At 36.6% G+C, this 25289-nt stretch overlaps 4 protein-coding genes across 6 annotated transcripts; 3 read left to right on the plus strand and 1 right to left on the minus strand.

Annotated features, from left to right (window-relative positions):
* The first annotated feature begins 271 nt into the window (after positions 1-271).
* On the plus strand, positions 272-8859 carry LOC131928196 (uncharacterized). The gene is made up of 6 exons (XM_059284137.1): positions 272-1027; positions 5540-5684; positions 6252-6358; positions 6995-7136; positions 7357-8693; positions 8848-8859. The coding sequence occupies exons 1-6, from the start codon at positions 272-274 to the stop codon at positions 8857-8859; spliced, it is 2499 nt and encodes an 832-aa protein (XP_059140120.1).
* LOC131928197 (uncharacterized) lies at positions 8808-13948 on the plus strand. The gene is made up of 6 exons (XM_059284138.1): positions 8808-9578; positions 11052-11228; positions 11765-11873; positions 12002-12265; positions 12604-12684; positions 13746-13948. Exons 1-6 carry the CDS (start codon positions 9030-9032, stop codon positions 13937-13939), a joined length of 1374 nt encoding a protein of 457 aa, XP_059140121.1. The 5' UTR covers positions 8808-9029; the 3' UTR covers positions 13940-13948.
* A 569-nt stretch (positions 13949-14517) lies between these two features.
* Positions 14518-19670, minus strand: LOC131928199 (coiled-coil domain-containing protein 97). 3 transcript variants are annotated; one of them, XM_059284143.1, is made up of 6 exons: positions 19617-19670; positions 16849-17350; positions 16547-16693; positions 16187-16268; positions 15859-15976; positions 14518-15776 (listed from the first exon to the last, which is right to left on the minus strand). In XM_059284143.1, exons 2-6 carry the CDS (start codon positions 17260-17262, stop codon positions 15494-15496), a joined length of 1044 nt encoding a protein of 347 aa, XP_059140126.1. In that variant the 5' UTR covers positions 17263-17350; positions 19617-19670; the 3' UTR covers positions 14518-15493. The 3 variants fall into 3 exon arrangements, with proteins under 3 accessions (XP_059140126.1, XP_059140124.1, XP_059140125.1); XM_059284141.1 differs by lacking the exon at positions 19617-19670 and adding an exon at positions 18221-18253; XM_059284142.1 differs by lacking the exon at positions 19617-19670 and adding an exon at positions 17751-17857.
* Positions 19671-20045: 375 nt separating this feature from the next.
* LOC131928194 (cytochrome c oxidase assembly protein COX20, mitochondrial-like) lies at positions 20046-25281 on the plus strand. Its single transcript, XM_059284136.1, has 4 exons — positions 20046-20123; positions 23932-24037; positions 24416-24479; positions 24934-25281. Exons 1-4 carry the CDS (start codon positions 20097-20099, stop codon positions 25040-25042), a joined length of 306 nt encoding a protein of 101 aa, XP_059140119.1. The 5' UTR covers positions 20046-20096; the 3' UTR covers positions 25043-25281.
* Positions 25282-25289: the final 8 nt, after the last annotated feature.

Here is a 25289-nt window from a genome sequence, read left to right on the forward strand (position 1 = left end):
AATGTTCTTGCCAGTGTTCATGGACATTATTTTCTTTTCCCCAGAATAATGTGAGAAAACATCGGTTGACATAATCCATGTAGATATCCGACTCCATCCAAACAAACTAATGCTAAATTACAGTTTTCAAATACCGTATGTATGGATAACCAGACACAAATACCTTCTGTATGGATAACCAGACACAAATAGATCTACCTTTTGTATGGATAACGAGACACATATGTGTAACTTTCCGCGCAGACGGCACTTGTCATCAGACGATGTCCGAATGGCGACGTTAGCAAACCTGGCACACGACCAAAGACCGAGATCAGAGGAAGGTTACAGAAACATCAGTAAAGTGCACGTGGATATAGACGACGAACGTTCGACGTTCAGCATGACGAATGAACAATGGCGGGATGGAGCAGAAGGCATAAGGATTCTAAAAAATAAAGTCTGGGGACATCGGCCAGAAAATTTGAAGTGTCAAGAATGGGGAGACATAGAAGAAGAAAAAATGTTTCAAGAAAGCAGAGAGCGGATAGAAGAGTTCAGAACTACGGCGCACCAATTAGAAGATATACGATCAACAACGAATAATGACTCGATGCAAAAGTCTGGGTATGTACAGTGCAATGAAAGGGCTGATGGCCAAAGTGTGTCTAAAAATTGGCCTGATGGCCCCCAACACATGAAGCTCAAAGAATGGGGGCGTGGCCCTGGCGACACAAAATTTAGCGATTGGGGAAATGGTTCAACTTTGGAGCCGTATGGATCAACTTATTCCGTCCGGGCTTCAAGACAACAGCCGCTACAAGGTCGCGAACAGCCATACGGCCATGAACAGCCTCACGGCTATGTACAACCACATGGCCATGAAAAGCCACACGGACATGAACAGCCACTCTGCTATGAACAGCCACCACACTCACTCCAGCACCACATGTGGACAGGTGACCCTGGTGAGGTTCACCACTGCGAGGTCTGTGGCGAGGTGGCCAATGGTCATTTTTTTGGTGCAGTTGTTTGCCTCCCTTGTAAGGTAGGTCTTTAATTAGGTCGTCTCTAAACTTTTTTGGTGCTGTTGTTTGCCTCCCTTGTACGGTAGGTCTTTAATTAGGTTGTCTCTAAACTTTTTTTTGGTGCAGTTGTTTGCCTCCCTTGTAAAGTAGGTCTTTAATTAGGTTGTCTCTAAACTTTTTTTTTTGGTGCAGTTGTTTGCCTCCCTTGTAAGGTAGGTCTTTAATTAGGTTGTCTCTAAACTTTTTTGGTGCAGTTGTTTGTCTCCCTTGTAATGTAGGTCTTTAATTAGGTTGTCTCTAAACTTTTTTTGGTGCTGAATATGTTTCTTGCCGTCAACCCGCCCATTGATGATCGACTTGATCTAGTCATTTCCACTGTACATTTGGGGGGGGGGGGGGGGGATTACTCCCCAGTCAATTACCCCCCCCCCCCCCGTCATAGCTTAAGGTACATCTAAACTTAGGGCTATGAATAGGTATTAGGGTTAGGGCTGAGATATTAGGCTTAGGGTCAGGGTTTGGGTTAGGATTAGTGTTAGTGTCAGGGTTAGGCGTGAGCCAATGTCTAGGGTTGGGTTTGGGTTAAGTTTTAGGATGAGGTGAATGCTTAGTTTTAGTCTTTAAGGTTAGGATTAAGGTATATATAAGTACAGAGTTGGAGTCAGGATTCTTGAGCGGTGTGTGTGTGGGGGAGGGGGGGGGGGAACTCCCCAAAAGGGTAATTGCTCATGGGGGTAATGACGGGGATGTCCGGGGGTAATTGAAGGGGTTAATGTCCTAGACCCACATTTGGATGCAAACTAAAGTTAAGGAATGGGGAGACAATGTGTCTTATCAATCAGAGATCTCGACAAATCTTGATAAAAGATCTCGTTCAACCTCAATCAGAGATCTCGTCAAATCTCGATAAAAGATCTCGTTCAACCTCAATCAGAGATCTCGTCAAATCTTGATAAAAGATCTCGTTCAACCTCGATCAGAGATCTCGTCAAAGCTCGATCGAAGTTTCTCAAAACGCCTCGTTAGAGTTAAAAGCTTTGAACCTGTCGCTCCCCTTTCGCCCCCCCCCCCCCACCTAGATGTGACACTACTGACCCAGTGCCCCTGCATGTTGTAACACAGCAATTATTTCGGTGTAAAGCGTGAGTCAATCAGCTGTGTATAACATTCAGCTGTGTGAAATATAGCATTCAGCTGTGTGAAATATAGCATTCAGCTGTGTGAAATATAGCATTCAGCTGTGTGAAAGTATAGCATTTAGCTGTGTGAAAGTATAGCATTCAGCTGTGTGAAAGTATATCTTTCAGCTGTGTACACGTGAATCGATTTGATGTCTACTTTCCGTGTTCTGGGGTACGTAAAATTTGATTCGCAAAGGATTGAATGATCGCTGCTGTGTTTCTAGGACTATGTTATGTACCTGTGTCTTAATTTGGCGCCAAAATAATACTTGATGTCCACATTGCTATGTCATTAACCCTTTCCCCGGCAACATATTTGGTACCCTGTCCCCGGCAACTGGGTGGATCACACCCAAAGACTTTCTTATAGTAAATTCTTTTCTATGTTCATTGTGGGGTGGGTAACAATACTGACACAGTTAAGGTATTCAGGGCACAGAGACCATGGGGAACACAAGACATGTTATTGTCAATGGGAGAGCTGTAATATGATACTACAGGTTGATGGGATTCTCAAGCAAGAGTTAACCTGTGGGTGGACACATGTAGTGATTTATACTCTTTGCTGGAGCTCTGACTTGCAGTTACAGACAGAACTGTAGTTTAGAGTTACAATAGGTTAATGAAATGCAGGGGTAAGATTGCCTGTGGGAAGACCTATATAGTGATTTGTAGTCTTTTGTGGGAGCTCTGGAATGTAGATAGAGACATTCGAGCCTTTCAGAGTAACTTGACATTAACCTCATTAGGAGTACAAATGAGGACAAAAAGGCAAAACAACTTTGTAATGCTGCTTGGAAGTTAATACTGGGCAATTAATTGATCAAACTGGGAGTGGGGTGGGTGTTCTACAGGTTGTGACCCTGAGAGTAAGGTTTATAAATAGTCACAAACGTTATTGAGAACACAACAGAAACAAGTCTTGAATGTTTCTGTCTAAACTCAAGTGCTAATGATAAAGGAATATATTTGCCAGTTTTAGTATAGCAGGTGAAAATGACCAACAAGTTTTGAGTCTGAACTATTAGTATCAGAGGTAGAAGATGAAGAATGGCAGCCATCGGTATCAAGCAGCTCTGATGACGAGATCTACCCAATATACTGCATTTCAACTATCAATAATGTGTCAACAGTTGGCATTCATAATGAAATGAAACGGCTGGTGCAAAGTGAAGAAAAAGAAATATTTTCAGGAAAGACAAAGTAACAGTACACTAGACCACTGCCTGAAGTGCTAATCCCAGGAGATTTATAAACAGCCTGACCCTAAATATTTCTTCTGTGCATGAACACAAAAAATAATACAACCAATATTTGACTGCATTAGCAGGGATGGAGAGAAAGCAAGAGGAGACACTGGCACTCTGCAGAATAACAATTGAGTTGTATGTCAATTCAGTTCTAATTATTGAAGTTTTTGAAGGCAGAATTTTCTATGAAGAAATTCAGCAACCTTCTGGGTCATATTCACTTCACAACAATAACACTAACAGTCCATCAGGCTCATGGTATATTTGCTTCCATTATGGTAGATATTCCATTCAAATTTAGAAAGGTGTTATGTTCCTGGAGAGATCATTACTAATTAGCAAGTGGTTGATTTTAGAGGTGGGAGTAGATTTATCCAATACATACCAAGCAATTCCGATAAGTATGGAATTAAAATATTTTGGACCTGTGACTCAAGTAACACCACTAAAAGGGTGCCCATATTTTATAAAAAAAAACTAAAGTTCCCTGCCAGCAAAAGCAAATGTCCAGATATTTTAATTTTATCTAACAACTGTGCTCTCTGAGGTGCGAATTATTAAAACGTGTTAATGTTCTATTATTTTGTTACTTAAGTTGATTACTTCAATCCTGTTTGATATTTTTGTTACTCAAATATCTTCAGATTGTTAATTTATAGTTAAACTTTGAAAATGTAACACAATGACTTAACCCACAATGAGTAAATACAAATTGTTAGAAGCCAGTTTATAAGTTATAAATATTTTTTCCATTCAAAATTGTGTACGGGTGTGTAGCACCCAGTTGCCAGGGACCGTATAAAAAAATTTCAAACCCTCATAAAAAAAATTCTTACGCATATTTTTTAAATTTACAACCTCCAATGTGTTTATCCCAACCACCTTATAGATGGGAATGAGGCCCAGAAAAATTTATAAACCGAGACTCGAGATATGAGCAAAAATATAGCGACTTCGGGTCGATTACACCCAGTCGCCGGGGAAAGGGTTAAACTACCAGTCTTCATTTTCATAACCTGCACCCTAATCTACATTCACATTAATATTTACTGTGACCTCCTCACTCACTCACCAAGATTGTCTGACCTCCTCAATCATTCACCAAGATTGTCTGACCTCACTCAATCATTCACCAAGATTGTCTGACCTCCTCACTCACTCACCAAGATTGTCTGACCTCCTCACTCACTCACCAAGATTGTTCCACCTCACTCAATCACTCACCAAGATTGTCTGACCTCCTCACTCACTCACCAAGATTGTTCAACCTCACTCAATCATTCAACAAGATTGTCTGACCTCACTCAATCACTCACCAAGATTGTCTGACCTCCTCACTCACCAAGATTGTCTGACCTCAATCATTCACCAAGATTGTCTGACCTCACTCAATCATTCACCATGATTGTCTGACCTTCTGACACACCAAGATTGTCTGACCTCACTCAATCATTCACCAAGATTTTCTGACCTCACTCAATCATTCAACAAGATTGTCTGACCTCACTCAATCATTCAACAAGATTGTCTGACCTCACTCAATCACACACCAAGATTGTCTGACCTCACTCAATCATTCACCAAGATTGTCTGACCTCACTCAATCATTCACAAGATTGTCTGACCTCAATCATTCACAAGATTGTCTGACCTCAATCATTCACAAGATTGTCTGACCTCAATCATTTACAAGATTGTCTGACCTCAATCATTCACAAGATTGTCTGACCTCAATCATTCACAAGATTGTCTGACCTAAATCATTCACAAGATTGTCTGACCTAAATCATTCACAAGATTGTCTGACCTAAATCATTCACAAGATTGTCTGACCTAAATCATTCACAAGATTGTCTGACCTAAATCATTCACAAGATTGTCTGACCTAAATAATTCACAAGATTGTCTGACCTCAATCATTCACAAGATTGTCTGACCTAAATCATTCACAAGATTGTCTGACCTAAATCATTCACAAGATTGTCTGACCTAAATCATTCACAAGATTGTCTGACCTAAATCATTCACAAGATTGTCTGACCTCAATCATTCACAAGATTGTCTGACCTCAATCATTCACAAGATTGTCTGACCTCCCCAGAGTTTTTTCATCCGGTGTACAAAGGACGGGGAGACGTGCATCCCACAGCAGTGCAGCGGTAACTGTGACGTCAAAAAACAGCTCCGGAACCGCTGCCAGTACTGTCGCTACCAGAGGTGTTTGGCCGTTGGTATGTCCAGGAGAGGTAAGGGTCATTCTATCAGTCTGGGTCAAGGCACTCTCTCTCTCTCTCTCACTCTATCTTTCTTCCCTCTCTGTCACGCAGACACACACACACATTTGTTGTTGCGCTTAAATTTGTAGCTAAACATTAGGAAAAATATTAGAAATGCCAAACGAATCTTTGAAACAACACATAGCATTATATCCAGGGGCCTAAATGTTGATTACACATATCTTTGACTTTACATAAGAAAAATACCAATCACCTTAGCTAACTATCTGTAGCACACAGCTGCAGAGATCTTGCCCCATGACGATTGATGTAGAGACTGGAATAGATCTATTTCTGTTATGAGTTGAGCTAAAGAAAAGCATGTCCTGACATTGTGACATGTCCTATGTCCTGACATTGTGACATGTCCTATGTCCTGACATTGTGACATGTCCTATGACCTAACACTGTGGCATGTCCTATGTCCTGACATTGTGACATGTCCTATGTCCTGACATTGTGACATGTCCTATGTCCTAACATTGTGACATGTCCTATGTCCTGACATTATGACATGTGACATGTCCTGTGTTCCAGAGAAGCCAGAGTCCGTGCTGCCACTGGAGGGCCAGGAACTGTGCCGAGTCTGTGGAGACCTGGCTAATGGAATACATTTTGGCGTGTACACCTGTGAAGGATGCAAGGTATTTATCCCCCCCCCCCACCACGGTCCCACATTCCCCTAGTGTAGGTATCAGACCCTCGACTTTCCTTGCTTTAATGTTATGTTAACTTTAGCTTTAGTTGGCAGCTAAATCTTCTAACTGCACTAAGTTCCAGCGATTCCTTATTATTATGTCCACGGTATTTTTCATCGCCTCTTAGTTTCTAGAACCTGACATTGTGTCTTTAACTTTAATAAAGTTTGTCTTAATGTCTAGCTACCAATGCTGCTTTGCTCGCTAATGTGCTGGAGCAAATAGGCTAAAAATAGTGTCCGCGAATCCGGTCCTGCAAATTTTAATCCTCTATCATTCTTAAAAACCCATATACGTTTCATATTTATTGCATTACATATTATGTGTCGTATACTAAAAATAACGAAACAGACTAATTTTCTACAAGACTTATTGTAATATGACTCTCTTAATACCCAAATAAAGTATGGTTTACAGTACTTCCGGTGAATTCCGGAAGTGTGTGACAGACTTTGGCATTATTTTACTGTTTTTTACTGCTATACGATTCCGGAATAATAACCGACGCTAAACTAAGGTTTTACCGAGTTTTTAAATTTTAAGTTAAAATTAATACTTGATTGTCTTTTATTTTGCTTACAGAAATTTTTCCGTAGGGGACTAAAGGAGCACGAAAGCTACGCCTGCAAAGATCAGAAAATGTGCAGGCTAAATCCCAGAAACCGAAATAACTGCCGCTACTGTCGTTATCAGAAGTGTTTGCTAGTCGGCATGTCCAGGGAAGGTAATTCGTCTGAAATATTACTGTTGAATAGATAAGTGTTTGTTTTTATATGGTGCTTGTATAAAAATTGATTTCAAAACAAATATTTATTTGTGCGTTAAGGTCAAATGAAATATTTTGCCATACACGAATCAAATATTTTACTATTCGTTACTATCTCTTAGCAAACATAAATCATGTGCGTTTTTCCTTCATGTTCGAAATATCTTCTTTTGTCTAGCAATAAAAATGGGTCGACCTAGAAAACTCTACCCTAGTCGGTGTGGCCTTCAAGTCGACTGTGTTACGCCCTCCAACGGGTTGCTCAGCGAAAGACAACTAATTCAGTCGAGCACATTTTTTGATGACGCACTACACATGTCTAAATATAGCATCGGTACAGGCAATGATCAGTTTCATGTACAAGTGGATGTCGTTTCTCAAGCCTATGACCATAATCCTTATGGCAGTGATTATCATAATTTAAAAATGAAACATACATCATCACGCTATGGCTATGATATACAAACCTATCATGTTCGTACTGATCGTCTTACTGGACAGAGGGGCGACGCTCCTGCATGCTATGGCCATCATAATATACACAGAAGTCACGTACCCTCAGACAATGACAATTTTCATGCTGTGAGTAGCGTACCCCACGTGCCCCATGCGATGGTCCAAACAAGCAACTCCAAAAGTGTAATCTCTCCACCCTCGTCTGCCTTACTCGCAGTAGGTCAGCGTGACCTTAGGTATCGCTACTTCTCGGACAACTCTCATTTTTTAACGCCCCCATTTTCAGGCACAGAGATGTCTCAATGCCATGAACACTACACACCCCCTACTGGAGCCAGCCATTATGTCCCACCTCTCACCCAGAGCCACTCACACATCACACCCTCACACATCACACCCTCACGGGTGTATCCTTCCACCCTAACCTCACAGACAGCTCCGCTACCACTGCGGCCAGCGATCCTAGGAGCGAAGTTCACACCTCCACACAGCCAGCCTCCACAGGGCACAGCCACCAAAAATCTACCAACGCCGGATGTGCCACACCCATCCAGATATTTTAACTATAACAGATCGAAACTAAGTACCGAAACACACCGAGAAAGATATGGAAGCAAGAACTTTAAAAAACGAGTTAAAAGGTTGACACAAGCAAACACACGCAGCAGTCCTTGTTCTATTAATGTGAACTCGACAGAACTGATGAGGAGAATGCCGTCTTTGTTGCAAGTCAGTGACATTTCAACGAGAGGCTTGCCGCACAATCTGGTGCAGACGACCGGCTCGGCTCTACAGACGCCATGTTTAAATGTAATAAAAGCAGAAGACATTGTACCGACAGAGCACTCACAACGACACAGCCAAACGTCTTTACTACAGGGCGATAGCCAAACGTCTTTACTACAGGGCGATAGCCAAACGTCTTTCCTACAGGGCGATAGCCAAACGTCTTTCCTACAGGGCGATAGCCAAACGTCTTTCCTACGGGATAACAGCCAAACGTCTTTACTACAAGAAGCCGACAAAGTTATCAAATGTGAAGACGTTTTAGATTTAAGGGTAAACGCTAAGTCGGCACAATCTTACACTGTCGAGTCCTGTAGCCGACAAGGCAATCGTAAGACCTGTAGCAGACTAGAGAATCGCGAAGAACAGGAAACTAACAAGAGATTAAATTCTTCTTCTTGGGATTATGGACAACCCCGCTCCAAAGTTCCTAAAATAGAACTCGAAAAAGCCAGTTTTTCTTTACCCAACACTCCACTCTATTCAAATATATCTACACATGAACTGCTGGCAAAAACATGTACGAAATCACAAGATACACAATCGTTTACAACTGGCAGTGAAGTGTCAAACAAAGATTCCAAAAGAGCAGATACTGCTATTATTAAAATGGAATTGCTCGAAAACGCAAATGACTACGAGAACGAATGGGGTCATACTAAAAACGGCCCCAGCCAAGTTTCCACACACGTCCCTAAAGCTGATGACAGTTTCGCTAGCTCTGCTGGGTCTGTGTTTACACCCGTTGAGGAACAAAAAATAACACACACGATTTGCTCACCACACGAACTGACCCAAACTAGAAGCTCTGCATCAATATCACTTGATGTGGACCCGGCTGACCCAGGGGCCCGACCCACAGACCCGCCTCCAGATGTCATCCAATCAACTCAACACAACTGGGCTCCCTCAGACTCAGGCAGCGCCCCGGCCACCCAGAGAGCTGACAGAACAATAGACACGGAGCACGGAGCTAAGCGTTTTGACCCCTACACCAATGAACAAACTCTGGTGTACATCAACGAAATGTTCTTGGTGGTCGACACACTAATGGACACAATCATGGCCAACACGCACAAGACCAAAGGGAAACAACCCTCACAGCTGGACACATTGGATACCATGTTTACAGACATTTACGGTTACTCGCCCTTGAAGGTAATCATATCTTTAGTTTGAGGGGATACGGCTTGTTTTGTTTTTTCCAGATTTTAATGTTGAATAGACACCACGTCATTCAAGATAATCAATCACACGTTTTGTTGTGGAGGTACGGCTTGCTGTTTTCAGATTTTACTGATGAATAGATAGCATTTAAAAAATTTATATTGCAGAAGTTTGTATATCATCAAAATAATGTTACACTAAAGCTTAAATGTCTGTCTTTAAAAAAAGTGCTATCTACGCAGTTCATCAAGGTCGTTAAAAAACATGTAACGTAACAGTTCCAGATAGGTCGCCTTCAAAACAACGAAAATACAACTAGCACAATGTTTCACTACAACTTGCCAAAGATAACGTTGCGTTAAGTAAGATTTAACTTCACCACTGACGAATTCGTTTTGTACTGATGTGTGTGTGTGGGGAGGGGATTAAAAAAAGAAACAGGGTTTGAGTGAAACAGGCTAAACATTAGCCGCGTTTCTTTAATTTGGTATTAAGAAAACATTTAACATTTCGTTTTCAGATTGTTAATAAACATGTGTTTTAGCCGAAATGTAAGCAACTTCATCAATAAAGATTTAGTAAACATAATGTGCCCGAAAAATACAACCTAACCCATTTTTCCGCACCAAGCTATTTCTGCACACTTCAAAGGCCTCGGTCGTCCCGGCATAATGGAGCCTAAAAATAGTTTTCCGCTTGGATAACTTATGAAATCATAAAAAGGTTCTTTAAAGCGTGCAACAGTTTGGTGGGCATCTATGTGGGCCCTCGGTAACACGCCGGTACGTACATAGACTTTTGTTGCCTAGATGTGTCACGTGTAACCCAATCAGTTATCCCAACTGTTCTTGTAGCCCAGCCTGTTATCCCAACTGTTCTTGTAGCCCAGGTCAGTTATCCCAACTGATGATGTAGCCAAGTCAGTTATCCCAACTGATGATGTAGCCAAGTCAGTTATCCCAACTGTTCTTGTAGCCCATTCAGTTATCCCAACTGATGATATAGCCCAGTCAGTTATCCCAACTGATGATGTAGCCCATTCAGTTATCCCAACTGATGATGTAGCCCAGTCAGTTATCCCTACTGATATAGCCCAGTCAGTTATCCCAACTGTTCTTGTAGCCCATTCAGTTATCCCAACTGATGTTGTAGCCCAGTCAGTTATCCCAACGGATGATGTAGCCCATTCAGTATCGTATGTATCTAGTTCTGAAACCATCCCCTTATATAGAAAAGACCATAAGCACAATGTGACCAATGACATAACATTAACAACAGATAACGTTATTTCACCTTATATTGGACCTCGGGAGAAGCCTGATCATTCCCTGCACTTTTTGTTTGTTTTAATGTGCCGCCTCTTTCCGCGATAACCTACCAAGCTTGGCCGAAATTACGTTTTGGTGCATCTGAACCCCATCTTTAGATAAGTTTCTTGGACTGCAGGTTTTTTTTTCTCTGCAGGTGACACATTTCTGGAAAAGCCTATTTTCTTATGTGCCTAATGGAAAAACACGACGTTGGCAAGATAATTTGACTCCACGCCAAGAAGAGTGGCTGAGAATTATTACAGATAACTATAGTAACCAAGTGGCATCATGTGACGAAGATTTAAATCCGCCAACAATAAACACAAATCAGGTAGGTCCCACGACAACGAATTGATTTGCCGTTACCACGTCACAGAAGGTAGGGGGGCATCCAATTATGACGTCCACGAAAATTTCGGATTTTAGAACCCACTCCCCCCTCGTCCACACGCGTCTACTTTGACCGACCCCCCCCCCCCCCCCTCAATGTGGACATCCACAAAAATTTAATAGACCTCTCTAAACTTACTACCAATTTACTATTAATCAGGGACATGTATTGTGTACCTATTTACTGATTTTATAGATGACCCAGGTGTAGGTGTAAATCCAGTGCTTTATTAACACGCTGCGATGTTGTTGTTTTAATTTCACGTTTTTTACATTTTGCACGCAGGAACAGAGTTTTATGTTTGTTTTAAATTGTAAACACGTCGGTGTTAAATTCAACCTGTGGACATCCACATGGACCCGACCTCCACCCCTCCCCCCACCCCCACCCCCACCCCCAGTCCACAAAAGTCGATAAATGGATGACCCCTAGAGATAAAAAAAAATAATCTAAGCTATGTATCTCTTTTATTACAGAGGGAGGTTTGGCCGGCTCGAGGTGAGGATTTGGATCATTGGAAACATTTTCAAGAAAGAGTTGCCAGACAAACCTACGCAGAAGCTCAGTTTGTTCTGAAGTTGCCAGGTAAATTAAGGGGGGGGGGTGAAGTATTAATGTTAATGGATTGTCGCCCTTAAATCGTTGGGTTTTTTTTTTCTTCTTCTTGATTTACAAGACATTTACTAATTCCATTGTAAAAAAAATATATTCAGATATTGAGAGAATTCACCCTAAAGATCGTGTTAAGCTAGGCAGCAACAGTCGTTTGTTTGGAAATACAATCCTTATGGCATCGAGAGAGTGGTTCGATCCAGTGAGAAAAAAGTTTAAATTCTTCTGGAACTGGAAACTCTCACAAGACCACCCACTTGCACCATTCAGGAATCGGATAATTAAAACTGGAAGCCACATTTTCAACTTGCACATGGACAAAACAGAGGTGGCTGTCCTGTCTTCTCTCAATATAATGAGTCCAGGTACTGTAACTGGTCGCAATACTTTAGTTTAGAGCCATAAGTTTCAATATAAGTGTGTTGGCAAAAGACTATCAAAATCTTTTGTCTACTCAAAAAAAAAAAATAGTCTTTCATTATTTTCAAAAGAAATAAAAACTAAAATAAAATGAATAAGAACTAGATTTGTTCTTTTTACAAATTTAGTAATCATGGAAAAATAAAAGTTTGTGGACATTTTTTTTTTTAAAAAAAAGTTTTTTTTTTGTTGAAATACATGATACAAGATCTTGTTAAATAGCTGAAGATTGTAATGGAGCTTATTTATACTAAGAGTAAAATGTAGATTTCTGATGTTTCAGAAAACTCAACATTCCAAAATTTGCCTCAAATATGGGACCACAACCACACACTGATGAAGATTCTTGCTCACTATTTAATTTGTAAGTACACCCAGTTGTTCTTCTACTTCAATATCTTGAGGAGAATTAGACAGATTGTGCAATAAAACTGACTGACCCAGCCAGTAAAGTAAGGTTCCACTCGTACAACTTCAGCTAGCTTTTTTACTTGTCTTGTAATCGTGCAAAAAAAAAAATTTAAAAAAAAAAATCGAAATTTTTGCAAATCTCGACGTTTTAGGGCTCCCTGAGTCGGAAAAACATTGTTTTGCAATCTTGTCCGTATGTCTGTGTGTGTGTGTGTCTGTGTGAGTGTAAACACGATAACTTGAGTACCGTTGATGAAATTTCATATATAAGTATTACATGAAAATCGTAGATCAGTATCAACTTTTGAGCAATTTCCGATAACCGGAAGTGGAACTTTTCTACTTGGAATTTTTCAAAAGGCTATAACTTGAGCACTATTTCAGATAGATAAATGAAATTTTACACGTAAGTAAAAGATCTAATTCTCTGCCTTCTTTCAAATTTTGAGTAATTTTAATCGACCGGAAGTAGTAATTTACGCTATTTCCAATTTCTCAAAAAACACATGTGAATTTATAAAGTTCTAATAATATCCCCCACTATTATGCACATACTGTTTTTCGTTCACTTGGTGTGCAATTCTTTTTTCTAGGAGATTTTATTCTGTTTTAAAAAGTTTAAGTAATTAAATATTATGTCTATATCGTGATGTGCCCTCTCCCGTAGTGTTATGTATGAATATTCGAGAAAGTTTAGGGGAGATCACTCCCGGTTTATTACGCTATAATATAAATTATATTATAATAATATTATGCCCAGAAGTCGCTCCTAGATGACATTACTTGGTGCGCAATTCTTTTTTGTTACGAGATTCTATTCTATTATAAAAAGTTTAAGTAATTAAAACTGGATTTAAAATATTGTCTATGTCCCGAGTTGCCATCCCCCGTAGTGTTATATAGAATAGTCGAGAGAGTTTAGTCGAGATCACTCCCGGTTTATTAACAATGTATTTACTGCAATCACATTGTAGCGAGCAAGACAAAAAAAATTGAACACTGTCTCGTCCTCAGCCATTAAAGTTGATCCAGATGAACGAATCCCTGAATTGTTGTCTGTGATGCCAAAGGTCAGACACATGAGCATGTGGTACTCAAACGTGATACGAAATATGAGAGCTGACCCTAGCAGTATGGACAGGACCCTGCAGGATCTACAGAACTCTGGGAACAGACCTCCCAACATGGGGGCATTAAATAAAGGCTAGATCACCTTTGACATGTACTGGGGGGGGGGGGGGGAAGGGGAAAGAGGAGGCGCTGGCTGGTAATGTAGACCTACTCACAGTGGAAAAACAGAGGCTACATCAGTTGTGCTGTGCATGGTGATATAGATTGTTAGAGATTAAAACAGAGGCGTAGTGACCCTTCCCGGCGCCCGGGGACATACTTTCAATTTGGCGCCCCCTTGGGAGCAAATTTTCGATTTGCACCCCCCCCTCGAACTTTTCATTTGCACCCCCCTCAAACTTTCAATTTGGCGCCCCCCTAAGGTCGGCGCCCGGGGACATATGTCTCCCCCCCCCCCCCCCCCCCCCGCTACGCTACTGGATTAAAACTAGGTGACGACTACTTGTCTGACCAACAATAATCATACAATATTTACTGTGACAGACTGGTTAGAGGGGAGATAATTCAGCAAATCCTATAAAAAGATTTTAACACAACACAATTGTCACATGCTTGGCCACAAATAATACTTAAGTTTTTTCCTCTAAAACTTGATGAACAAAGTGCAATATTAAAAATTGTATTTGTTAACTTAAAGTATCACCAAACTGCTATTGTTGTTTACATATATTTATTTGCAATGTTTTGGATTTGTAAAACTTGTGAATACATTTGAAAAAATGAATGTTTAAAATACATTAATTAACATCTTCAATATTAGTAGAATTTTGTTTATTAGTTAACTCAGTCATCAAATTAAGAAAAATTACCTTAATATGTGACTGAATATTCATAATATTTACGAAATAAAAGCCTTGCATTTTTGTTTAACAGAAACAAACAAAATTATTAACTTCAACCGAAACAAACAAAACAATATCTTCTACCCAATAAACAACAAACAAATTGCTAATTAATTATGATAATGACAAGATTTCATAGACATCACGGAATCCTAATCAGGTTTGAGTAAATTATATTGCAAATCTTTGTTAAAAAAAGTATTTTAATCCCAACAACAGTGAAGTAATGTATTTAATATGCTGAGAAAATTATGTTCAGGAATCATAAATATGTGGTCATTATGTTATACAAAGTTATCTCATTATGAGAAGTTAACCTATTGTAAAAAAAATAATGTTTTAAAATGATTAAACAACAATCTTTCAAAACGATAAATAAAAAGCTAAAATACTTCCATTTTTAATAACTTAACAATTAGATATAAATGCTGATAAAACAAAAGTCAAAATTTCTCTTGCACAATAAAAAATTTAAAATTCTTGGTGGAGTATAATCAGTCCAGTACTACATAACACTGGCTAAAAGTTCTGGACAGCAGATAAAATATTAGGCAGTTTGTGTAATCAACTATTTACAACTTGACTTATTAGGCCAATCCAAACTAAAACTTTAATATTAGTCAATTAATCTGAAGCACAACTCCAAAGCTAGTCTTTCAGAGCCCAAAATGGCATAAAATATGTGCATCTACACATGATGTGTCAACAAATCCCAGACTTCTAAAGTCTTGAAAGAGAATGGTTTTCACCTAAAATATTTCTATAAACTATCAACAACCTCCACAACTGCTATGAATTATCTCCAGCTGGATCATCACAAGGTGTGTAACTCATATAATCATCCACTTCAACAGGTTCACTGTTATCTGTCTTTAAATTACTTCCCTTGTTCCTTTCTTCTTCAGACAAGAGGTCAATTCCTTCCATTCTCCATCTAAGTATTCGATCAGAATGAATGTCTCTCGAAGGGGAGTCATTGGAAATATAATCTCCATCAGAATCAAAGTATTTTTCTTCAGCATCGTGTCCAACAATATCTAAAGAATCATAGTCTGTATTTGTATCTACATTACTGTGGAAAAGAATAAATGTTCATTAATAATTTAATCAGAACACAATTAAACAGAGCAGAGATCTTAGAATAAAAATTAAACCTGTAGTCAAAAGCTGAGTCCTCTCCAGACAAAAACCTCTCTTGCATGATCCGGAGAAATTCTGTTTTCAAGAAAGATCTTTCCGTTTCAGATATTTCTTCATTATCAGCATTTTCTTCTTAAAAATATAATAAAAATAAAAAGGTTTGATATAGACAAAATATATTTCAAACTTTGATTGGAAAGTATAATCTAATAGTATAGCTAAAGCACTATTTCAATGTTAGAAAAAGATTTTAACAATGCAAACCATGCGCTGAAAAAAGCATTTTAAAAATCAGAATTTTTTTTTAGAAGTTATAAAACACACAAAAATATATTTTCTTACTTGACTGTTTAGCTTTATTTAGATTGTTATCTTCATCCATATCATCATCTTCTTCAGTATCCTCTTCTTCTTCTTGCTCTTCCTATTTTATTCACAATAATTAGCAAGATGTAAGCTTATGGAAGTAAAATACAACTTCAGCTTGTAATTAATGTTGAGAAAAGTTATTTTAGAAATGTAATTTATTCAATTCCTATATAATAATTGAAGAAATAATTAGTACAACAAATGAAAAAGAACTGACCAATTTAGTCATGGGATGATGGCATGTAATCAACATTAAAAAAATCTAACAGTTGACTGTTTCCCTCTGGTAATTTTAATCTATGCACAGAGAACTATAAATGCAAATAAACTGACCTCTTTTTCTTTGAGAATTTCAAAGTATTGTTTATTAGCTTGAGTATCCATATGTTTCAAAAGGATGGTAGAGAATTTCAAGTCACTTCTATCAATTTCTTGTTCCATTCTGTCAGTTTTTTCAACATCATTCTCATACTGACCAACCTACAGAACAAAAATGTAACAAAATATGTATTAAATACAAATAAAACAAAAACACTGTACGAGTGCTCAATGTAGTTAGACTGGATGATTCAAAGATGAAGTTTACATTACAAACAAATGGTTCAAAAATTAACTAAAATATAGTCTAAGCCTACCATTTGTTCATAAAGTAAAGGATCTCTCCATTTCATTTCATCTTCAGAGAAATATTCTCCAACATCCATAAGCTCTTGCATTGCTCTGTACCTTCTATTTTTAACAACCTTTTTACTTGTATCAGTACAGCGTTTTAGAATTTCTTGAACATAAAAGTCAACCCGATAATCCTCCTTCTTGTCGACAAAAAATTTGGTGTCAGGAATGGTAAGATATTTGGAAAAACGTTCCAAAAATAATGCTGGATTGCGCTGAAGAACATCAAGAGCAATGATAGATTTCTCTTCCAGTGTAAGATCTGGTTCTCCACGTTGCTGGTGCTTGAAGTGAGCATCTGTCTGAACAAGTCTGGCTATCATGTCATCCCGTATCATGGTTGATTGGCTGCTTTCTGAGATATTCTCTTCAGCCATTATGAACAAGAGGGCCTACAGCAGGTTAAATATTAGACAGCTCAGAAATCCTCAGGGGAGTTAGGAGGAATCATGGATATGTTTAATTCTAGAAAGGAAAAAAACAATTTGGTTGCATCTGATGAAAACATCGCTAGTTTTTAATTATTTAAACATAAAAATTGTGGGGAGAATGTTTACACTACACAAGTGTCCAATAATGGAATCTTCTTTAAAAAAGGGGTGTTGGGTTACTGGTAGTTAACCAAATACACACATGGCTGGCTAATGTCAATGCTAACCCTGTCCCTAATTCCCAACCCTGGTCCTACCATATGCCTAACCCTAAATAAATTTCAAACCATAAAATTAAAATTAGTCGAGATTACAACTTTTTAAAGACAATTCTACTATCGGACACCGGTATCTAATCTATAAATTAATCATCCGAATCGAGCTACTAATTTCTGAGACTAAAAGCTAGATCTAGCCTCGACCGATTTACGTACCTAGTCAAGTTAGTAGCTAGATCTAGACCTAGACTAGTATTTACTATTTATTCTACAGTCCTAGTCCTAGAAAGTCTATCTAATCTATCACTATCTAGATTCTAGTATCTACCTAGATCTAGTAGAAATCTAGTATCTATTCTTAGATTCTAATACATTCTATAAATATAATAGTATAGTGATTAGTAGACAGATTAGTTAAGTTAGTAATAATATTAGATTCTAGATTCACTATATTCTATAGTTAGTATAGTATCTATAGTAAAAATAGTTGCCATAGGATAGACATCATAATTTATTAATATTATTTAATTTAATAGTATAAGTACTAAAGTACTAAAAGTAGGTATAGGATAGGCCTAGGGCGGCTAGGCCTACAGTTACTACAGTCAGTTACACGTACTACGTAAATTTAGTAGGCCCTATACTAAAATCAGTTAAATGTCTAAATTATTAAACATTACTATAACTATTATTAGATGTAGGCCTAAATATTAAATATTGGTAAAATCACGATATAGCGTCGGTTATTATTCCGGAACTGTACAGCAGTAAAAAACAGTAAAACCATGGCGTAGTCTGTCGAGCCGTTCCGGAAACCACCGGAAATACTGTAAACAATCATTTATTTGCCGCCATATTATTTTTAGTACATAATGTTTAAAAATGTGCAAGGATTGATTTTAGTTGCGTTTTAAATACTGTTTTGCTAATTATTTTGTATTTCTAATTATTTTAAGTGTATGTGCTAATTATTGCTGCTACTAAACATTATTCTAGTTATTCTTACTACTTTTAACTTTAGTTAATCTAGCCTAATCGTCTTATTTACTAACATAACTAGAGGTGGTTGTCGCAAATCTTCTGCAGGTTTTTTCTGTTTCTTAAAAAAAACATTAATTACTACACTCGACTTTATTAATAATATTTAGATTTACTAATTTTGCTAATTTTTCGTCAGTTAAACATTAAATTAAGTTAAAACATTAATTTAATGCACTTGACTTTATTTTTCTTTCACCGGTCAAATAAAGTATGGTTTACAGTAACGAATGTTACCGAAACTCAACGAACATTACCCAATAATTTCCGACGCTATATCGTGATTTTACCAAAATCACGATATAGCGTCGGTTATTATTCCGGAACTGTACTGCAGTAAAAAAAACAGTAAAACCATAGCGTAGCCTAGACTGTCGAGCCGTTCCGGAAACCACCGAAAATACTGTAAACCATCATTTATTTGCCGCCATATAATTTTTAATACATAATGTTGAAAAATGTGCAAGGATTGATTTTAGTTGCAATTTAAATACTGTTTTGCTAATTATTTTCTATTTCTAACTATATTAAGTGTATGTGCTAATTATTGCTGCTACTAAACATTATTCTAGTTATTCTTACTACTTTTAACTTTAGTAAATCTAATCGTCTTATTTACTAACAGAACTAGAGCTGGTTGTCGCAAATCTTCTGCAGATTTTTTGTTTCTTAAAAAAAACATTAATCACTACACTCGACTTTATTAATAATATTTAGATTTACTAATTGTTGTTAATTTTTTGTCAGTTAGGCCTAAACATTAAATTAAGTTAAAACATTAATTTAATGCACTTGACTTTATTTTTCTTTCAACGGTCAAATAAACTATGGTTTACAGTAACGAATGTTACCGAAACTCAACGAACATTACCCAATAATTTCCGACGCTATATCGTGATTTTACCTAAATATTATCCTAAATGTTATTGGATGTAGATCTAGATCTAGCTCTAGATTAGATCTAGATTCTAGATCTAGATCTAATAGTAATAACAAAACGAAAGTAGATTCTTAGGCCTATCTAATCTATCTATCTGCATTTACTTCCGATCAGGGGTCTAATTGGACTAATGGGCACTTTAAAGTTTTGTCTATTTCGCTATTTCGTATCTATTAAACTGTTTTTTTAGTAGGCCTAATAGTCAATGTATTTTTCTTTTTAGTTATGCTAATTTCATTTTCTCTTATTGCTATATTTATATTTAATTAATTAAAATGTGTTAAAGTCGTGTTCAGTGAATTAATCTAAAATGAAACTGATTCGAAAGATTTTAGCTTACAGTCAGTGCCTTACATTACAGTACCTATACAATGTATACTGTTTTAAAAAAAAAAAGTTCGAAGGTAGGCGGAGATTAACTTGTCTAATTAAGATCTGAACACGGCATTGAATTGTGAACAAATACAACAATAACGCTCAGCATTTTAAAGCATAAATTCAAATTAGATTACTTAAAATTACATTATATAGATCTAGACTCTATCTGTAAATTTTTGTTCTGGCATCATTGATCTTAAAAAAAAATGTCCACCGACGAAGAAGATTCGAAGGTAAAGTAAAAGTCACGCTGTTCATTTTCTTTTTGAATGATTTTTTTTATTCTATCTATCTAGAATAGCCATGCCCGCTGAGAGGAGTTGGACCATTATTAATTAATATATCGTTTATGTAGGCCTAGATCATATAACATATCGACCGAAGCTAGAATCTAGTATAATAAGTAATCATCATTTAGAATCTAGTAATGTGACACTCAGTGACAGACAGAATGATGACTAAATTTTAGTAGGCCCCTAATTTAAATTAAACTAGAATACCCGTCATCCCTTGGATAACTGTGGGTTTCGGGGGTCATCCATCAAAAAACATCACGTCTGTCACTCAGAGGCATAGCGAGCCTTCCCGGCGCCCGGGGACAAACTTTTCGATTTTAACCCCCCCCCAAGATTTCGATTTTCAACCCCCCCCCTCAAACTTTTGATGTGCACCCCCTCCCCCCCCCCCACTCAAACTTTCGATTTGAACCCCCCTCAACCTTTCAATTTATTTTTCCAAACCATTTTGGCGCCCCAACATACGTCCCCCCCGCCCCCCCCCTTCACCTCCCCCCCCGCCTTCCCTCCCCCCCCCGCCTCCCTTTCCCCCCCCCCCCCCCCCGCCCCCCCCCTCCTCGCTACGCTACTGCAGTGTCACTTATCGTCACAAAAACAGAGCCCACATTCAAAAATATGTTTCTTATCTTTTAAAAACACCGAAAACACCGATTTCGGACTATCCCTTCATATACTGACGTCACATGTGACCTACTCAACTCTACTTCACCTGCCCAGTGTCCCGCCAAGTCTCAGACAACATGTTTTTATCGTTTAAAAAACGATTCCAGCCGAGCATGTCTCTGACCACACTATCCTTTCATATGGTTAGGACAAAGAAACAGATGAACTCTACTTCACCTGCCCTGTATCCTGCCAAGTTCAGATAGGCAACTTTATCATTAACATCTAAAAAAAAAAAATTGAAAAAAAATATCATTTTTTATCATTAACATCTAAAAAAAAAAAAAAATTGAAAAAAAATATCATTGACATATTGATCTAGAACCTGTACCACTCGCATGAGAGCGGACTACGCTACAAACTTAGCTATTTACTCGTGACGTCACAAATGAATTTTTATACTATACTTTGATGCAACTTGATTTCGAGCGTCTAGTCTAGAAGTAGTAACTTTCAAATTAAATTTTATCTTAAATTAGCCAAACAAAGATTTATATAAAATAATTAAGGCCTGAAATAGATTCTAGATTTATTAAGGCCTGAAATAGATTCTAGATGTAGAATTTACATTAAGTCTAGATTTAGAATTTACATTGAGTTTAGTGACCTAGATCTAGATCTAGATCTAGGCTAGATTCATAAATTTCCTTCGACAGCTGATCTTTAGATCTAGAGAAATTTATTGTAAAACTAAATGAAAAAAGACAGTTGAAAATTGATATAAGTGTTGGAACGTAATAAATACAGCAAACGGACGTATTGTTAAAGTTATGACCGACAGAAAATTAGATTTAGAACGCGTTAAACTTTGGAATGGGAACACAATTTTCTTCGGTAGACGCCGCCATTTTATTGTACTAAAGAGTCAACAAAAAACTCTGACGTCACTATCAAGGGACGTCACTATCCCCACAAAGTTTATTCAAAGTATTAACATTTTTAAAAAAATACGGTTAATTTAACAATGAATAAATCAATAAATTAATTAACGTCTTTAAATAAATGTGTGATTAACAGTCTGTCTTAAAACAAAAATTTTTCTCTACCTACATACTATTTTACAGCTATCCAGATTGAGTCGAACATATCACAATAGTCGATCAGGCAAACAAACAAACAAACAAAAAAACAAACAAAAAAATAAATATTCAAACATGTAAACAAACTTGACTTTTAGTAGTATATAGATTTAGATCTATAACAATTTCGCAATTTTACGAGGATTCGTTCTGTTAAGGATAAGTCAAAGGGTCGACTCAAAATAATAAAAATATCGTCCTCAATTTTATTAGAACTTTTCAGTAATAAATAAAGATTAGCGTGAGGTGTTACTTCATTTTGGGGGGGGGGGGAGGTAAAAAAAATCATCAAAAAAAATGATGATGTGCTTTTATCATAGATGATCCCACTTGACTGATTTTTCAAATTTACCTCTGTCTCTTGTTAATTTAAAATTAGTATCATAGGCCTATTAATAATAATTTCAAATACACAAAAAAACGTATTTTCAAAATCTACTAGCTAAAAATATAACCTAGTGCAATTACTTTTCATTCTCTTTCATTTTTGTCATTAAAAAAATTAATGTGAAAATCAACTTTATTTTAATATATAAACACTTGGCTGCACAAAAACTATACAAAATGAGTTAAATAAACCACTTGTGGCTCTTATTTTTATAAAGAAATTGTGATTTAATTTTACAAATACATTTTTTATGAATGTTTGAAAAAAAGCATAGGCCTACCATCTAATTTCTAACAGAAACAAGCCTGCACAATTATTGATGCGAATTTACATAAAAGAACCACCCGTTTCAAAATAATAATAGGCCTATATCATTAGAATTCAAAATTTTTTGCAAACTTATTTTATAAAATTTTCGTTTTTGTTTCCCCACTTGCTTCATTTTTTACAGAGCTTATATAAGACTTTACATTTTAAATAGAAACAAAAAGTATTTCTCCTCTCCTATTAAAGCTAGAAATATAAATTCTTAATCCTTCCTTTAAGTAAATCATATGTTTTTGGATAAAATGCTAAAAAATTCCTTTTTTTTTCTACTAACTAGCCTATAATAAAAAATTATAATTTATTACTAATTAGGCATAGGCACTATACTACTTGACTACAGACTCTATACTATAGGCCTAATAATAGTGGATGGTTGAAGATAGATACTGATGTCCGATAATAGACAAATGTCGCTCTCAAACACTTCCTGTTTAAAATTAATTTCTGGCCTATAGGCCTAATTAGTATTAGTGTAATATAATATTATATAATATATATGGATATATTTAATTTAGACAATGCATTTGGTTTATTATATAGGCCTATTTGACACAAATATTATTTTCCTAATATAGTCTACTTGTATTAAAGCCCTACTAATTATTAATGAGTTACCTTTCTTCTGCCGATTTTTACCCACCTAAAAGGATCGATTACCTAATAATTTTATTATTGATATGTTTTCATTTCGTCAAGTTTCCACAGCCACTAAAATAAAACAAGGGCCCTATGTTAATTATTAATATTAGGCTAGCCAATTACTATTTTTACTATTAGCATAGTGTTATTAATATTACAATAATACCGGACCCTAGGAAATAATTAATTATAGGCCTAATGTGTAAGTATATATAAATAGTGAATCGTAAAGTTGCCTTTTGGACCTGGTGAGCCACATGGCAGGTCCAGACAAATTAACCTGTTTCTGTGATCTCAGCATATAAAGGTATAGTGTGGTCAGCACTATGCCCAGCCGCTTTTACTTTCCCTAACGCGATTTAGGTACCCAAATTCGAACTCGAGACTTGTAGGTTAGCACTCCAGCTCTCTACCGGTAGGGCACTCCGTTTCCTTTTTTGGTAACTAAACATTTTTTTTAAAGCCTAACACAAAAACAATTGTTTTAAAATTTGATCTCTGAAAATATAAATAAATAAAGCCCTTTATGTTTTAAAGTAATTGAACCAGACAAAGACTTTAAAAATTGTTGTCAGTTTTGGTAATTGTCACATATTTTCGTTAATACTTGTAGTTTTAGTAAAAATGTGTTGCTTTTATTTTGTTTCAGACATTTTCAATATCTAGAATTACTAGTATACCATGTTTTAGAAAATCATTTTTGTATGGTATTGGTGGAGGCCTGGGTATTGGATTAGCACATTTTCTTTTTACCAGTAAGTATTTCTAAATACTTCTTGTTTGAATCAGTTATTTATAAATTTGTTATTTTATGCCTATTTTCGTTCTTCACTTCTAACTTATTAGTGTGCCCAGATCTATCACCAGTAATATATAGTGATCTTTAAACTTGTTTATTTAAAACTCCTATTTGTGATATGAGTATTCAGTGTTATAGATCTAGTATATTTACAGCTCATGAGCTAAGTCTTATTTGTTGTGAGTTTTCTCTAGGATGTCATGTAGTGCAATGAATTTGTATGAATGTAAATTGCTATACATACCGTAAATTAGTAAATTACTATTGTTTTTTTGTGTGAATTTGTGCATTTTAAAAACCCAAGAAAATTGTTGCACATTTTATTTTTGACCAGGTAATGTTTCCAGAGCAACAAACTTTGGGTTAGGAGGATATCTTTTGGTCTGGCTTGGAACTTGGTAAGTTGAATGAATTATAGTATTTTCCAGCTAATATGTGAGAGGATATATAATTGAATTCCATCCCTTGAAATTACTTGACTTTCATGTTATATATGAGACTCAGAAATAACTTTAGTAATATGGCACCAGTCTATTGTCAGGCTTAACAGTAAAGCTTAATTTTTTATTTCAAGGTAGTAGATCACACCAATTCAACATAAAAATCAGTTCTGTTTTCATTTTATTTTTAGTATCTTTCAGTTTCATTATGAAGTTTAAAAAACAAACATTAAGCGGTGTGGATAATTACTGAATTTAAAACCATCTGGTTTGTGGGCTATCTTTACAGGGGAACCTAGCCAAAGTAACCTGTAGATAACTTCATGTCTGGCCACCTATATGTGCCACATGCCTTCTTCATTATTTTCTGTGTAACTTTTGTTTTGTTTTAATCTTGCAATGTTTCTTGTAGGGGAGTTTGTAGGTATCATAATGCACAGCAAAGGTTTAAGGCACGACAAGCTCAGAAGATGATGAAGGGAAATCAAAATTACAAGTTAATAGATCCAAAGGATATTTAAATGGGATGAATTGTTATATATTTCATATCATGCAATGCTAGAATTGAATAATTGATATAATTTTGTGTCTGAATGTCTTACTTCATGTAGAGAATTTATTAATGAGTACTGTACTTATAGAAGAATGACTTTTTTGTTGTAAATATAATTTTATATATAAAAACACTGTTTTTGTTTTCCTGTATAACATGCTTTACAGCTGTAATTTAAAAAAAAAATTGTCCTTATTTTTAGTAACTAAGGATCG

The sequence above is a fragment of the Physella acuta genome, unplaced genomic scaffold (genome assembly GCF_028476545.2).
Source record: "Physella acuta isolate Inbredline_101_S28 unplaced genomic scaffold, ASM2847654v3 ptg001474l, whole genome shotgun sequence".
Taxonomy (NCBI): domain Eukaryota; kingdom Metazoa; phylum Mollusca; class Gastropoda; family Physidae; genus Physella; species Physella acuta.